The sequence below is a fragment of the Phoenix dactylifera genome, unplaced genomic scaffold, assembly GCF_009389715.1.
Source record: "Phoenix dactylifera cultivar Barhee BC4 unplaced genomic scaffold, palm_55x_up_171113_PBpolish2nd_filt_p 000204F, whole genome shotgun sequence".
Classification (NCBI taxonomy): domain Eukaryota; kingdom Viridiplantae; phylum Streptophyta; class Magnoliopsida; order Arecales; family Arecaceae; genus Phoenix; species Phoenix dactylifera.
Window position 1 is genome coordinate 424,604 of NW_024067722.1, and position 16,911 is coordinate 441,514.

The window sequence follows — 16,911 nt, forward strand, 5'->3', positions numbered from 1 at the left end:
AAGCAATGCCCTCCAAATTACACTTACCATCTTTATCCACTCTCTGAATCTACAAGAAAGTCGGAGGATTATTCTATCATTTTCATAAAATCCAAATCATCCTGAAATTTAATGCATATTAAATGCATAACGCTTATCCTCCCAATCAAACTCACAAAATTTCTATTCGTGAAATAAATCCAATACTTCCAAACTTATCCGGATAAATTCTTCTTATCCATTCAAAATTTATTCTGCAGTAAAATGCTACTACCTTAACCGTTAGGACAGCCAGATAAGCTTACTACATATCTCTATATACGGTCCGACGCCATGAAAATCTATCTCGAATCAACACTGCATGAGCTGCAGCTCATGCCTACTTAATGCAACATGAAACAATCTTCCTCGGCTAAACCAAATTACTATTAGTATGACCGTCAGCATGCTCATGATATGCAGTGCAGATCCTATATCCATTCGTTTCAATTGCAGAAGCCAAAAAATACAGTTTTATTTCATTATATTGGAGACTCGTTCAGCTGGTCAACGATGACTCCAGCAATTAGCAGCTCGAGCCAAGTTTATCGAATGGTGAAATCTCTGAAATGAGACTTGACTCGAACCATCACCAATAATCCATGCAAGAACATAAACCATCTCTGAAATGGTGAAATCTAGTTCGGTCTCTCACGATGATCTCCACATTGTACTCTTGTGAGATCAGTTTAGTTATGGCGTGGCAGTCTCCGCACACCCTCAGGTTCTTCAATATCCTAATTGGGGTCCCTGGCGTCCTGTTAAGCAGCCCAAAAGCTATAGCCAGCCTCTCGCTGTGGAAGCGAAGCGAGTCTTCTCTCGCATTATCAAACTCAGCCACCATTGGTGCCTGCGAGGAGTCTGGTTTATACCCAACCAATTTGCCTTCCACTTCACGAAGCATCCCGTATATTTCTTCCGACCGAGGATGAGACGTATCGCCAGCAACAAAATGATGAACAACACCATCCATCTCAATCGAACTGCAGCCTGGCTCCTTTCTGATCCCCACATCAACCATTAGCTTCCGAACCAAACCTACATCATTCCACCGGTTTGCCGAGGCATATACTCTCGACAGAAGAACATAAACACCGCTTGTGCCGACGTCCTCAAATTCTAGAGCCCGCCTGGCAACTGACTCGCTGACCTCAACTCCTGCATTTCTCTTGCAACAAGCATCGAGAAGACTCCGCCAAATCACGGCATCAGGCTTGCATCGCATGTTCGACACCAGGTCTAGAGCTTCTTCTATCAACCCCGCTCGAGCTAGAAGATCAACCATGCAGCCGTAGTGCTCAATTCTTGGTTCAATCCCAAATTCGGTAACCATCAAATCGAAATATTTTCTACCCTCATCGACCAAACCCCCATGGTCGCATGCACTCAGAATGCCGACGAATGTGATCGAATTGGGCTTCAATTTCTCCTCCTCTTCCGACATTCGTGCAAAGGCCTCGAAGCACTCGTCGACATGGCCATGCATCGCCAGCCCAAGAATCATCACATTCCACGAGGTCACATCCCGCGTGGGCATTCTGTCAAAAACTTGACGAGCGATAGTTATCGATCCGCATTTTGAGTATGCGTCGAGCAAGGAATTGTTTATCAGAACATCATTCGCCACTTTGTCGTCGAAGTTTTTGAATATGAAGGCATGAGCCCACATCCCCAGGGACAAAGACCCGATTCCCCCACAAGCACAGATAACGCTCTGAAGAGTGTACTCATCCGGCGCGAACAATCTCTGCATCTCTCTGAAGAGGTCCAAAGCGGTGCCATGGTCCCCATTAGCGACGTATCCGTCGATGGTAACGTTCCAAGAGACGCGCGTTCTCCGGAGCATTCTATCGAACAGTTGGCGAGCGAGAGATTGGAGACCGCAGGAGGCGTAGAAATGGATGAGGCTATTGGCGACGTACGTATCCGAGGAGAAGCCGAGCTTGAGGATCTGGGCGTGGATCTGGGTGCCTTCCGGGAGGGCGGAGAGGAAGGCAGCGGCCCTGAGGACGACGGGGAAGGTGAAATTGTCCGGCGGGGCGGCGGCGCCGTCGAAGAGCATCCGGCGGTAGAGGCGGAGGGCGAGGGGCTTGCAGTCGCGGGAGCGGGAGAGGGAGCGGATGAGGGTGTTATAGGAAGACGTGGTGGGGGCGGGTGGGTGGAGGAGACGGGTGGAGAAGGGGAGGTCGGCGGTGGCCGCGGCGGAGAGCAAGGGGAGGAAGTGGCGGCGGTGGCCGGGTGTGTCCGATGGAGAGGGAGGAGGTGGTGGTGGTGGTGGTGGTGGCAGGGACGCGGAGGAGAGAGAGGAGGACATGGTCGGGAAGTGGCGAAGGCGGAAGCATGGCGGGTGGAGAAATGGATGACAAGGTTGGTAGAGGCGGGATTGAGGATGAGGTTTGGGCTGGAGATCAGTGTGTGGACGAGAGAGGAAGTGGAGGTTTCACTGCTTTCAAGAGCCAGCAGAGGAGACCGTAAAACTGTCAAAAAGGTCGACAAGCGGATATTCTCACAGGTGACGTCCTAGTAAAAAATAAAACGTCCAATTTTCCGAATTATATTAATTATTTATATCCTTATAAGCTAAAAAATGTATTTCTAAAAATATATTCATGAACAGAATTGACATAATATAAAATTCTAATAAATATTTATTTCTTCAGAATATGTATGAATTTGGTAGTTAGATGAACTAACTCAATGCTTTCGTTATAGGTTAGAATTATTATTAAAAATAAATTCAGCAAATTTTTAATCATCAACTAGAATTTAGAAAATCAAAAAAATTAAAACATAAGATATGGGGCTCGCAATTTGAGAGAGATTATATATATATATATATATATATATATATATATATATATATATATATATATATATATATATATATATATATATATATATATATATATATATATTTCTACTTTGCAGTAAAGTTGAGCTTGGGAGACCGTCCGATTCACTCATGCATGCCATGTAAGTTATTGACTGTATTTTGAAAGAAAAGAAATGCCAAGTCCGCAGCATTTTTATACAAACAACCAGATTATAGCAGTCCCAAGATATGGTGTTCCATGCTATCGCCGTAAAACGCACCTAAAATTTTTTATGCAAGCACCGGATATATCATTGTAATTATTCCCATGGCATATCAACCTATTTACGACATCACCATGGGAATCCACAAAGCGGAATGACAGGCAAAGATGCAATCTAGTTTTATGAGAGGTCCGAGTTTATCTCATTGGTTTGACTGGATTCGGGGCTTTTGTTTGTTCAAATTTTTTCTGGGTTAACTTAGCGTCCTGCTAGGGATGCAACTTGATGGGAAGAAGGATTCACCTTCCTATGCATAAAGTCCCCATTGGGGACTCTTATTACTTTCATTCTATCTAATGAGAGCATATTCAAGGAACACCACTTGAGGCAGGGGCAGGTAATCTGTCTTCGGATCAATATGAGCACGATCAAGCTATAAAAGGCTCAGATCAAAGTAGACCTCCAAATGTGGGGTAGTTAAGCCAACAACTTCGGATAGAGTCGGCTCATCAGAAATTGTTTGGAGACACTTCTACAGCTTTAAGAAAAAAAAAAATTCTCATGACTTTAGAATCTGCATCGCTAGTTAACATCATCAGTTGTAGCTTCAACTTCGACAGTCGGCGTTATCTTTAGAGACTTTAGAATTCGACCTTCGTAGAACTATAAGTCGCAACGGAAGTTTTGGATCACTCATTAGAGACTGGCATAGACCCTGATTGAAATAATTTGATGCTCCAAAAAAAAAATTTGATTGTGATATTGACTACAATGACTACGACAACAGGTAAATATAAAGACGATCTTTTATGCTTGAATTGATTTGATACCAAGATTGGACTAGATAGTTGAACTAAAAATTCTATGACCTAGGCCGATATCACTTTTAGTTCGATAGTTGAATCAAATATGTAACTCACCCGGTGTCACCTTCCAAAACACCCTAGAGTTTGTCAGGTTGAGGGAAACCTGGCCAGTCCGATCACTCGGTGACTCATTCTATCAATAAAATCCTCACCAAAATATGAGAGCATTTGATCAAATAGGATAAATCTCCCTGCCAATGAGGTCAGCTGTTTTAGGTGATTTCCATGATGTAGTGTACTTACAAGTACCATTTTAAAATATTTGTTTTGGCCTGACACGTTGATCAAGTTCAGTAACCTAGCAATCCGACGACTCGCATATAATAGGTGTGGGTGCAACCCATAAAATTAAAAAATATATATATAAGGGAGACGGGACAAACGTATAGTTTTTCCAAATAAAATTTCCGAAGTGATGAGCTACATAAGATGCCACCCATTTCGCAGCACTATTTACCTCTATATAAACATGAGTAATCCGATAGGAGGCGCGCTCATCCAAAAGACTACGGATGTCGTGGAGCAGCCGCATTCCATCGGCAGCATGCCTTCAATCCTGAATCCATTCGATCACCATGGCTGAATCTCCTTCAAGGAGAATACGGTTCGCGCCCAGCACCCATTTTATATAGGTGATGTCCTTCCATGCCGCTCTAAGCTCGGCACCGACAACAGTCTAATATAATCACATGACTTTAGCATTGCTTGCCGTTGCTCTTCCTTGTGGTTTCCTAACTCCTCCAACAATGCAATTATTGGTTTGTCCTTTTGGGAGTTATCATTCTTTTGGTAATCAGAGCATTGGTCAGCCAGCGGGATCCGATGGATGTCGTTTTCGTCGGAGCGGAGGAACGAGATTTGAATGTTCAGGGGTTTGAGCATGGAATGTTTTGCTTCTTGGTCTATGAGGGGTTTGGGCGTGGAAGGTTTTGCTTCTTGGTCTAATGAGTCACCATAAGGGAGGCGGCGACAACGAGGGGCGCGTTGGAGGGGAAGGAGCCATCGCTGTGGAGCTCGCCAATCAGCTGGAACAACATAAGGAAGGCATCAGCATCAAACGAAAAAATTAAAAACAGACGAGGGAAATGGAGGTGCTGGAGGAATCTCTTATGATCAGGTATGACATCTAGGATTTCTTCAGGTCTTATGTTCTTTTGGCATTTCCAGCTGAATTGGATTTTTTTTTAAAAAAAAAAAATTTTAACAAGAAATTTGCTTGATTTCCTTTCTTTTCTGCGTCAGGGTTTCTAATTCCTAGAAATGATATCAGGAAAAAATGCATGCTTTTGGTTTTTGTAAATAGTTCGCAGATTGGTTAGTGGTGGTCATGATCTTGATTCTTCGTCAACATGTGATTTTCTGATTTTTTTAATTAACTCTCGTGCCTTTGATTGAAATAATTTGTGAAAATATCTATGCAATCGGATGAGGCAAGATATTTTCCAAGTGGCGTGAGAATCCGTCATTCGAACCCCTGACACGAAAACGAACAACGAGACATTGCGAAGGAATACTCATCTAGAAGCAACCCGTTTTTACCGAAAAATTATTGGATGGACCAGGTCTAATGGATCGGTCCAAATCCCATATGGTCCCTGTTTTCATCTTAAATTATTTAAATATAAGAGGCTAATGACCGTCGGACTGGTCCTCTGGATCTGGTCCCTTTCAGAATTCCTCCATTTCCCCCGTCCTCTCCACGCGGCTCCGAAGTCCCCGCATCGCTTTCGTCTGACGTCGCTCAAGAGCACAACGGCCGCTTACGTGGGCCACGTGCAATTCGAGGCGCTGGCGCACGGGCGGGGGTTGCATCTTCGCGCCAAAGAAGGATTCACCTTCCTTCGCGCGAATCCACCGTTAAATCATGCTTTGAGTCTGCGCGGGGATCCATCCAACGGTCGTGATCCCTGGCGAACATGGTGCTGCCTCGTTCCGCTTTTCTTCGTTATTAAGTATTGATGTTCAATCGAACATGGACGCCCCGTCAGCCGCGTCTTGCCAAAAAAAAAAAGAACAAAAAAATCGATTTCGTATTTAGAGCGAGCGAGCGGGCGAGCGAACCGAAACGAGAACGTAACCGGAGAGAAAGAGGGGGAGTCCAAGTCCTCCTCCTCCTCTTCGCCTCTTTCCTCCTCTCCGCGTCAAAATCGATCGACTCCCTCTTCCTTTCCTTCCCCCCCACCTTACTTTTATTCCCACCAAACCAACCCCTTTCTAGAATCCCGCTCGTTCTTCTCTCTATCTTCCGAACCCGGTCAATCTACAGGTATCCGTTTCACCCCTCCTCCCCTTTTCTTCTTCGATTTTGTTGTCATCCTTCCTCTTTGAATCGTTTCTTCAGTTTTTTTCTTCTAACCTATATTTCCTGGATTCAGCCAAGAATCGGGATTTGGAGCTATCCATATTGGGCCGTGTGATCGGTTCTTGGGGCGGGCGAGATGGATTTGTTCCACAGGGCGAAGATGGTCCGGCTCCGGAGCCACCACGACAAGTATTTGATGGCGGACGATGACGAGGAGCGCGTGTGTCAGGACCGCAACGGGGCGTCCGGCAACGTCCGGTGGACGGTAGAGATCTTGGACGGGCCCGCCCCGGTGCTGCGCCTCAGGAGCCGCTACGGCCGCTACCTCACCGCCAGCAACGAGCCCTTCCTCCTCGGCGTCACCGGCCGCAAGGTCCTCCAGACCGTGCCCCCCCGCCTCGACTCCTCCGTCGAGTGGGAGCCCATCCGCGACGGCGTCCAGGTCAAGCTCAAGACCCGCTACGGCCACTTCCTCCGCGCCAACGGCGGCCTCCCGCCGTGGCGCAACTCCGTCACCCATGATATCCCGCACCGCAGCGCTACACAGGATTGGATTCTGTGGGATGTCGACGTCATTGACATACTTCCCAGCCCCTCTGCCTCTCCCACTGTGCCGTATGCGCCGGCCTACCATGACTGGCCTTCCTCGCCCGCCAACAGCATGTCCCCGAAGCTGTCGAAGATGAAGGTCTCTTGTTCTTCTCCTTTTCTCTTTGGAATCCCCATCGGAAATATTCTTAAATCGTTCTCGAAATTGCATTCATCTTCATTGCCCTAAAAATTGCATTTTTTTTCTGTCCTGGTGGCGATCTGAATCATAGGTCTTGAACTTGCATTAGTTTTCCCTTTTTTTTCCTTATTCGCACCTCAAATCTGTTCTGCTTCGATCTTAATTGGAGTTGAATCACTTCATGTCACTATTCATACATAAACTTTGAATGCTTTTCTTCTGGCAGTCATCATTTTCTTTTTCTGGGTCGCCGCGCAAAGTGGAGGGTCGGACTATCCACTGTTACCTCGCAGATGATGATGGCAACTTGGATGAGAGCTTCGAAGGATCTTCCTTCATTTTCAATGGGCCAAGCGTGGAGGAGTTGACCCGCAAATTGGAGGAGGAAACAAATCTCAGCGATATAATTGTGTGCTACCAGAATCCGGTGAATGGGAAGCTCTGCCCTCTTCATCTGACGCTGCCACCAAACAATATGACGATGCATGTTGTGGTAGTCCAGGCCTCGTCAAAAGGTGACTCTTACTCGATTTACTCGCTGCTGCTTATGGTTGTGCCCTTTCTTTTGCCTTTCTTCGGGTAGTGGATTTGAAATTCGTTCATTATAAGTTCTCTCCAGCTTCTTGATATTCTTGAGATTGTTAAAATTGCACATGCTTGTTATGAACTCGTGAATCCTTTATTCCTTGATAAAACTATAGACATATGCTAGGTTATAATTTTTCTCCGTTATTAATGGAAACTTTGATAACTTTCAGAATATAGGAATTTTTCTCTGCTTCACATGCGACAATGAATTTTGGTGTTCCTTTCTTGTTTATTTCATCATCTATGACAGGATATGATTGAATTCAGCAATGATAAGATAAAAGCTTATATATCTTGGCTTTTTTTATCTGTACCTTTGGTCATTTACATCGGTGTTCATGTCCGCTTGTTTTGGTAAAGATTTTGAGTACAATCTATGCTTTTGTTATCTCCCTCTAGCTTGCAGAATAAGTAGAATTGTACTTAAGTTGATCTTGAGCATGGCTCAATTAATTTCGAGGTGAAGCTGAGCTGTTCATGAGCAACTTTCTAAAAACAACTTTAGTAGATTAATTAACCAAGTTTTGCTGATTAATTAGTTAGCAGAAGAACCCAGTAACATGAAAGTTTAGGTACTCTCTTTACAAACTAGATTAGACCTGATTATAAAACTTTCATGCCATTTGAGATGTTTGCTCACTGGATTGAGATGCGTGTCCTTTCAATCTTCTGCTTAATGTGTTTGACGAATGAAACACCCATTTTGGTGTTATAGACTCTTGTTTTTGCATAGTTGCTGCCCTGCATAAGTTTTAGTAGCTGTATACTTGGCTTGATTTGAATTCTAGTTTTTATTTCAATGAATATTTGTTAACAAACTTTTAACCTTTCCAGTGGCGGAGACTTTCACATCTCCAATTAATAGATGAATTCATACGCCTGCGGTAATATGCACTTGTTTTCTACTTGTGCCCTTCCATTCGCATCGACACATGCTGGTTACTATATTTGGGCATTCTTTTCAAGTGGGCATATATCTTGTTTAAAGTTTGCTCTCCTTTGTTACTGGCTATCTGCTCCAAAGAGTTGGGGGATGCTGAACATATTTTTGGCAAAGATCTTTTCCAATTATCTTGGAGGTTTTGTTGGATCAGTCTATAAAACATGTTGAGAGAGAATTTTCTCCTTTCAAAACCATATATGATGCGAGTTTTACTACACATGCCAAAGCAGCTGCATCTTCTGTAAATTTTCAACAAGTAATTAGATGCAAGGATCTCTTTTTCTGGTATTTGGTCTTTACTGTTGCCATTGATGTGTTTGTTGTCCAGATTTTTTTCTGGTAAAAGATTAGGATGTACTTGGAAAATTTACTAGTTGGTATAGCTTTTTAGGTGAAATATGGAAAAGCTTGTATTCCAGGAAAACCAGAATTCCAGGCCTTTGCTGGGGAAGGTGCTAAACATGAAGGCTTTGTGTCCTTCACAGGATTTATGTTCTTTGTTTCTGGTGATTTGTTTATGACCTGTTCCATTTGTCCATTGGCGCGGAGACCATTTTCGGCACTGGTTGTGATTGGCCCATCATATGGCATAAGTGCGCCCTGTGTATACCTTCAGGCTCTCAGCGTTGATGTATGTTAACTAGTGAATTTAACTTAATAGTTGACTTTTGGGTGTGCCATAAAGCAAAGCTGCTGCTTTCCTTCTGCCTCTTTATCTTCAGTTTCTGTACTTGAAGCCTTTGAAACCAATGGTGAGCCTTTAGGCCTTTGTTATAGTGGAGGTTATATCTTTAGGCCTCTGTTTAAAGTAGGGACATTAATGGAAAATTAGGAGGCTTCTCCTTCAGCATTATCTGGAATTTCAGAGCATGTGAAACTGCTTGCTACCATCTCTAAAATGGAGGGTGAACCGAGTAAACAGTCGAGGAAGAGTGCAGGGACAAGGAAACAGGGCCTAATAACATTTAAGTTTGAAATGAGCTAAGGAAGGTCAGTATCTGTACAACCAAATACCATGGGTAAAGTTATGTGGAAGGAACAGTTGGCACGAACAGGAAAAGAGGATGTTATTGATTAGTTCTGGGCCCATCATACATTAGTAATTTTCATCTTTTATAAGTCTTGTGTATGAACTATAGAACTGCTGCATCTTTTCATCTTATCTGTCATACTATACTTTGACTAAGGTTAAACAAATATATATATATATATATGTGGATGGATGGTTTGTTCAAAAGCTTTAGATGGCCAAAGGAGGGATTTAGGAGTGGAAAATAGTTTTAAAAAAATGCCATGGATGGACCAATCCGTTCAAAAAAAATTGTTTAACCGGTACGACAAACTTGCATATTATGATATCTTCATCACATATTCCAAATGCTCAGTAAGATTATTCATGCTATAGAAGTACCATTCTTTTTCGAACATGTCAACAACTGTTAACTTAGTTAGTTTGCACCTCTCTCTGTCTCTCTTTCTCTCGGGCTTGCTAAACAATCTGCAGGGGAAGTAAGAGTCGGCTTATTTCATATTATATCTGGCTTAGAAGTGGTGTATTTGTAATGGATATCACCAAGCCTATGGATTTTAATTGCCGCTTGCTAATCTCTTCGGGCGTGGGGCTTGCTGCTGCAAGGAGAGAGCCAGCCGTGTCTCTAGAGGTTGGGTACGTTTCGAGTTCCCGCACTCTCTAATGAGTGACCTGGCATCGAGATCCCCGACCAGCTCTCTGCTTTTTGAGCACCTATTATGAACAGGCAGAACCAGGTGCAATTTTCATTCTTATGGATCATGGGAGGAGTCAAAGAGGTTTTTGGAAAAATATTGATGTTTCTCGAAGGAGACGCAGCTACGGCGATCGAATTAGTTTGAAACTGGTCTGTTATTAGAGGACATCTGCAGAGTAATGAGGGATGGCATCACCTTCGATATTACTCATATATATCGATAGGCAACCAATGAGGGATGACCATAATAAAGCTTACAAGTCATTTTCAGACATAATTGAAGGTTAAGAAGGAAGATTTCGTGAAACTCTGCTTGAAAAACGGATCAATTATTCGGAACGTTCCATCATTGTTGTAGATTCTTCTCTTTCATTACATCAACGTGGATTACTTCAAAAAATAGTAATAGAGCTTTTCCAAACATTTTGCTAGAGCAGAGCAAAAAGCATATCCATACATTAATCCAATCAAAGAACTAGTTGTAGATCCCTCCGTACCAATAGCATTTCGGAGCTAATTCTTTATCTAGTTGTAGATACTATCCTTCCTCTCTCCTGTAATATTTTATTTTATGATTTTATTTATACTAGACTTGTATAACCTATCCATCTTATAAATTTTTTTTTTTTTGATGCTTCTTTAGAGTTCCACGAGCCATGAATATATCACTATTCTGATGTAATCTTTCATAGTTGGTATTCCAATGTATTTCTAATGCCTTTCTTTATCCATAAAGCATCGAGGACTTGCTGACTGTTATTTGAGAAACGATAATATCGAATAGCAGCTTTTAGAGATCGCTTTCAACCACAGACTGCAATGTCAAAATCCATGTGGGCAAATTATTTTCATCATTGTTTTCTGTACGTGTAGAGTCGGCAGCGTATATATATAGAGTCGGCAACATCGGTGACTTCTAGGCGTGCGGTTTCCACTGACGTCGGTTCATCCAGCAGATGGAACGCACGGGCATCCTCCCCTCCGCCGCCAAAAATGAGAACGCTCGCACGGCAATTTAGAATGCACGCCTACTTCGCTTCCACGTTACACGGTTTCTGACCTTCGGGAACACGACGTCGTCACCTTCTATTCTAAGTGGATCAGGTTGTATCCAGGCCAGGTCAAGTTTTGATTTGGGGTCAACATTGATCCGTTCTGATCGAGAAGTTTGAATACAAGTTGGCCTTCGGATTTAATGAAAGGTCATTTTAAGTAAGTTTCACATTTTTTAGGAAATCCACTCTAATAACGTGGAATTTTCTTTTGTGTTTTTTTAATTGTCAGTATTGGATGCCCGACTCCATGTCTCAAGCGTATGCACGCTGGTCTCACTGCGGACCCCAGTATTATGTTGCATTGAGAAATGCTAAAAGCTTGGGTTACATAGATAATGTTTAATTAATCAACAACTCCTCCTCCTTTTTTTTTTTGATTTAATGAAATGGTCATGCTTTAACATGATATCCCTAAAACTAAAAATAATGACATGCCTTCATGGGCAAAAAAATTATTCTTTTGGCTTAGAACTTTTATAGATTTATAACTGTTAGATAATATTTTTTTTGTGTGGTATGCCATGAAGAGAATATACCACAGCCATTGTTTCTAATGCAGTTGAACAAGACACTATCATCCAATAGTCCCTTATGTGCTATAAATTGTCACAATAACTAGTATCTTTGTATATTATAGGCAAAAAGTGTTATATATTTTACATTTTTATGAAAAGATATATGTTGGATTTTTTTTTTTTTTTGACCATAACAGGTCTACCCTCTTGTTTATTGCCCTATCTATCCATGAATGTACTGGTTAATCTAAAAAGGGCATTAAAGTAGGAACATAAAGATTTAGAAAAGTGATATAATCTGCAAAGTGAAAATATTTTTAGTTATTTTCTAAAAATTAAAAGAAACATCAGAACCATAAATGAAATCTTAATCAATTTTTAAAATAAAAATTAAAAAAATGTATTCACAACATACCTCCACAATTGCGTTCATTCTGTACATCACATTCTGAATAATAACTACAATCGTCTATTGTTTTTAAAAATATTTGCTAACATTCAACTATTTTGGTTATCATTCCATATCAACTCTCATTAAAGCCTTAGCTTTTTATATCTGCAAAAATCTCAATCCATGTTTTATATGGGACACCTCTAAACATAAGAAATAGAAAACATTGACCATATTTATGTCAGCTAACATTCCATCAACATGATATCTTGATTTAAAATATCAACTAATATTTTAAATTTTTATTTTTTTAAAAAAATTATAAATTATCCTTTTAATGAAAATAAATTAAAATCTTATTCATTTCGATCATAAGCCGAGATGGATAAGAGTACAGATAGCGTTCTTGAGCAGGATGCTAGACGTCATTCAACCAATCACTTTCTTGAATTCCAACCAAAAAAAAAACCCAACCCCATTCATATGAAAAAACGGTGAATTGAGTGATCGGACGGGTGAACTTCAGCGTTTCTCGGATCTTTCTAGGTCCTGGTAGAAACGAGAGAATAAATAAAGCAAGCAAAGAAACCGACCCTTGCTTTCAGCCTCCTTCCTCCTTTCTCTCGGTCTCTGTTCCCCCTCCTTCCTCTTCCCTTCCCTCGGCCCTCTCCTTTGCCGATCTTTATTCTCTCTTCTCTTTAGCTCTTTATCCCGGCTGACGATAATTTTGTACTCCCGCTTCTAAGATGAGCGATCCCAAGTATGCCTATCCTTATCCCGCTCAAGGTATGGAACCATCTCACGTCCCGCTAATTTTTGGAGAAATAATGCACCCTAATTTCAAGGGAAGCAATAGTTTAAGTTCCTCTCGGACCTCTTTAAATAAATGCTCATGGGGGCACTCTTCTTGGCTTCTTGAGTACCATATACAATCCTTTTTTTTTTTTCCAAAAGAAAACTTGGCTCCATGCCTAGATTTTTTTTTTTTTTTTTTTTTTGTGATGCCTATACCTAATTATAAATCATGCGGCTCTCGTCATTCCAAAAATTGTGGATGTTTTTTTTTTTTGGTTAATTCTAGAAGTTTTAAATGACAAATTAACGTTTCTTTCTCCTAATTTTGTTCTGTTTGCAAGGATATTACCAAGGGCCGCCTGTGATGGCACCACCTCGGTACGCAGCTCCACCACCAAGAAGAAAACCTGGTTTTCTTGAGGGATGGTGGGTATCTCATCCGGTCTTCTCCTTTGCATTTACATGAGCTCTTATCTCGATCCGTGATTCGTTATTTCATATATAACTAAGTACTGATCAATGAAGTCATACAACGGCTAATTTTTCTGAGGAAAATTTACCTAATCTTCTTCTTTTGGTTCTGCGCAGTCTTGCTGCTCTGTGCTGCTGCTGCCTCATCGACGAGTGCTGCTGCGATCCATCCATCATATTTGTCAGCTGATGATCTCGATTCACCAGTGATATTGCATGTTTCTTTTCCTTTTTTCTTTTTTCCAGTTTCCTCTCTTATGCAAATATTGGATGCCCAAGTTTGTTCTTTTCTATGGCTGAGTGATGTTATATGTAAATTAATGCTTGCACCCACCCAAGTTATGTCTGTGGCGTTCCCATATTGCGTTGGAACGAAGATTAGATTATTAAATCTTCGTCTTTTACTTCTTTATGGTTCTTTGAGATGGAGGTAGTATAACTCAAAACTTGTATTTTTTTGATAATTTTTGACGATGTTCAAGAGAGCAGCAGCAGTTGACATGGATGAGATCGGAGTTAGCTCGGGAGCTTAGCTTTATTTATTTATTTCTTTATTGCTCTGTATTATGGAGAAGGCTAAATCTCTGTTTTAAATTGAAAAAAATTGTCATCACTGTCGAGCAAACATTGCATGACCACTGTCTGCCTCTGCTGAGGGGTGGTTTAACTCTGGAAGCAAACCTTTCTACTCGCGAGGCACTCGTTTACAAATCGCACATTCTGGTCTGCAAGCTTATCTACTGGTAACTTTTAGTTTCGCGGATAGCTGATGACCTGCTGATGGGCGTGGGGGGGATGCCATTGATTGTGGTTTGCACTGCTCATGAATCCTGAGTCTAGACCGCACGGTCCTTGGTCGTATGCCATTGCTATTGATTGTGGGGGCCAGTCCTTATTATGATTGCATCATCCAAGACTTGATTCCGCAATCAGCGGTTAAATATTCAAATTTGAATTTGATCTATTTATTAAATATGTTATCCGGCTTGGTATGTAAATTTTTTTTATTAAATATGCCATGTTAAACGGGCTATGTTGGTACCACTGAGGTGGTAGCCTAGTGGGAGCGTGGCCTTACTTCTAACCAAGTGGTTCTGAGTTTGAAACGTACGGACGTCGATTAAATTGTGGAGACTGGATGTTCCCTGCTCGGACACGGAGTCTGGAAGGACGTATCGCTCTGCTGGTAGCCTCGGTGGTGCAAGGTGTGACGTACTCACACGTGGTATTCGTGCCGGAGCCCAGATAGGTAATTAAGCCGGGCCCCCGGATGGGGAGGGTATGAGTAAAATCGGACGGGGTGTCCAACATACGGTCATTTTTGCCAGCATCAAACAATCTCCTAGCGGGGTGGGAGCCCAGTAGGGGCTGCTACGCGGGGGTGGACTTGTCCCTTCCTCCCCCTTCCCTTTTTGTAAAGCAAAAAAAAACAAAAAAAAATAGGCTATGTTGGTTCTCGCGAATTAAATGGATTTAGATATATAAAACAAGCGAAGAAGATCGGGTTAAATAGGACAGTAACATGCAAACTAAATTTTAAACGGGTTAAATAAGTCTTAAATAATTTTAAATGGGTTAAACAAGTCTTAAATAGGTTAAATGGGTATGAGCAAGGTTACAATGCAATCTAGATATTAAACAACTTAAAATATGTTAAATAGGTCGAAGGTCTAAAAATAAATCCGACCTGTTTAATAAATGGGTTTAGATGTGTTGATTTGTGTTATTATCCAAATTTATTTATATCAAATCTAAACTTGCTTAAAATGGGTCATTGTTGATGAATAGGATCATATATTGCCATTCCTACTTGAATTCAAATTTCTTGATTTCCAAGCCATAGATAGATGTTTTCTCACTAACTAATTTTTTATATTGCAGCTAGAAAAGTATGTCTATAAAATAAGACAAAAAAGGAAAAAAATGAAGGTTGGAGTGGTCACTGATCTTTTAGTCTGGTATGATGCTTTTTGGATAAATAGAGGACTCGTTTGGTTTCTCACTAGAATAATTTTTTTGAGAAGTTGATTTCTAAAAATATAATATTTGGAAAAATAGTTTGGCATGCTTGGTTTACCACGGTAAAGTAGTACATTCCAAAGTGGCTTATATTTAGTTTGAGTATTCACTTTTCTAAAAAATTGTGTAAAATATTTATTATATTTTTGATAAAGAGAAATGCCTTATCCATAAATTTTGATGGCTTAAGAGTAGTTTTGAAAAAAAAAATATAATTCCAAATCAGTAGAAAAGTAGCTTTTTTATGTCCTTCATGAATTTTTTTCTCATGAAATATGAAAAATCTTGTTTCTATGGAAATATTACTTTTTCATTTTTCTCCTTTAAAAATACTAATCAAAACAAAAGTCTTTCTTTATTTTTTTCCTGACCACACTTCTCTCTCCTTTTTTTTGTGAACAAAACTATTTTCAAATATATATGTTTGGGGGATATATGATTTGTATAAATAAAGGGGTTGGATTCGTCACTGATCTCATGGTCGACGACTACTGTTGGATAAACTGACTACTTTCAAATATATAATCTTGGAGGATACATGCTTTGGATACGGTAGCCAGGCGGAATTTATTTGTTTATTTTCTACATCATAATCAAAACTTTATTATAAATCAAGTCAAGTTTTGAAACTTGAAATAACAACCGTGTTAATCTTGAAGATACTATCTCAACAATTTCTCGATACATCCAATGTTGTAATCATGTCTAACTTCCAGATTGGATTGACTTTGATTATGCGGACAATGTTTCTACACCATTTGTTTAAAAACTTGCTGGGTAAAGGACTAAAGGCTTAAAACCAAGGATTGACTATCTGTAGCAATGCCAAATGAGATCTAAGACAGATTCTGTGGTGAGGAGGTGGCAGTGCTCCGAGCGGATTCTATTTGATCAACGGTGTCCTTAAGCAAGAAACAAAACTTTGGTATCTCAACTTTCTTTTTTTTCAATTTAATCAATCACAACCATTTATGAATGTTTTGATTACAACTACTCTTAAGCTTTGGCTGCTGCTCCTCACGTGCATGGAGATGCGTATGGAGGGACAAAATGGCTTAGATATAAAACTGGGTATGGTAAATCCCCTACCTCGAACATAAATTGGGATGGTGTCTTCTATGCGAAGCGAGTTCTGGTGGCCCAGTACGTCATCCTGGAGGAAGACACAGTGGAGGTTTTAGAGTGAATTCTACAGAAGAGGTCGGAGGTCTTCGACCATCTGCTTCTAGAGGACGTCAGATGGTTATTACAGGAGTGTGCTATTTTCCACGCTGCCCATGTGTTTCAAGAGGCAAACAGAGCTGCTGATTGGATCGCCTTCTGTACTGCTCATCATTCTGGAGAGATTTTTTGGACTCGTTGTGTCCCTATCCCTCCACCGATGTGAAGTATTTTGGCTCTTGACTCTGTAGGTAATGCCCACACGAGATTAGCGTGAGCTGCCGGTTTACCAAA

General features: G+C 41.0%; 2 protein-coding genes across 2 annotated transcripts; one reads left to right on the forward strand and one right to left on the reverse strand.

Moving 5' to 3' along the window:
* Positions 1-220: 220 nt before the first annotated feature.
* On the reverse strand, positions 221-2,450 carry LOC103712051 (pentatricopeptide repeat-containing protein At1g59720, chloroplastic/mitochondrial). The gene has a single exon (XM_008798429.4). The coding sequence runs from the start codon at positions 2,330-2,332 to the stop codon at positions 608-610; it is 1,725 nt and encodes a 574-aa protein (XP_008796651.1). The 5' UTR covers positions 2,333-2,450; the 3' UTR covers positions 221-607.
* Positions 2,451-5,956: 3,506 nt separating this feature from the next.
* On the forward strand, positions 5,957-9,163 carry LOC103712053. Its single transcript, XM_008798432.3, has 4 exons — positions 5,957-6,186; positions 6,296-6,910; positions 7,179-7,467; positions 8,375-9,163. The coding sequence occupies exons 2-4, from the start codon at positions 6,359-6,361 to the stop codon at positions 8,407-8,409; spliced, it is 876 nt and encodes a 291-aa protein (XP_008796654.1). The 5' UTR covers positions 5,957-6,186; positions 6,296-6,358; the 3' UTR covers positions 8,410-9,163.
* Positions 9,164-16,911: the final 7,748 nt, after the last annotated feature.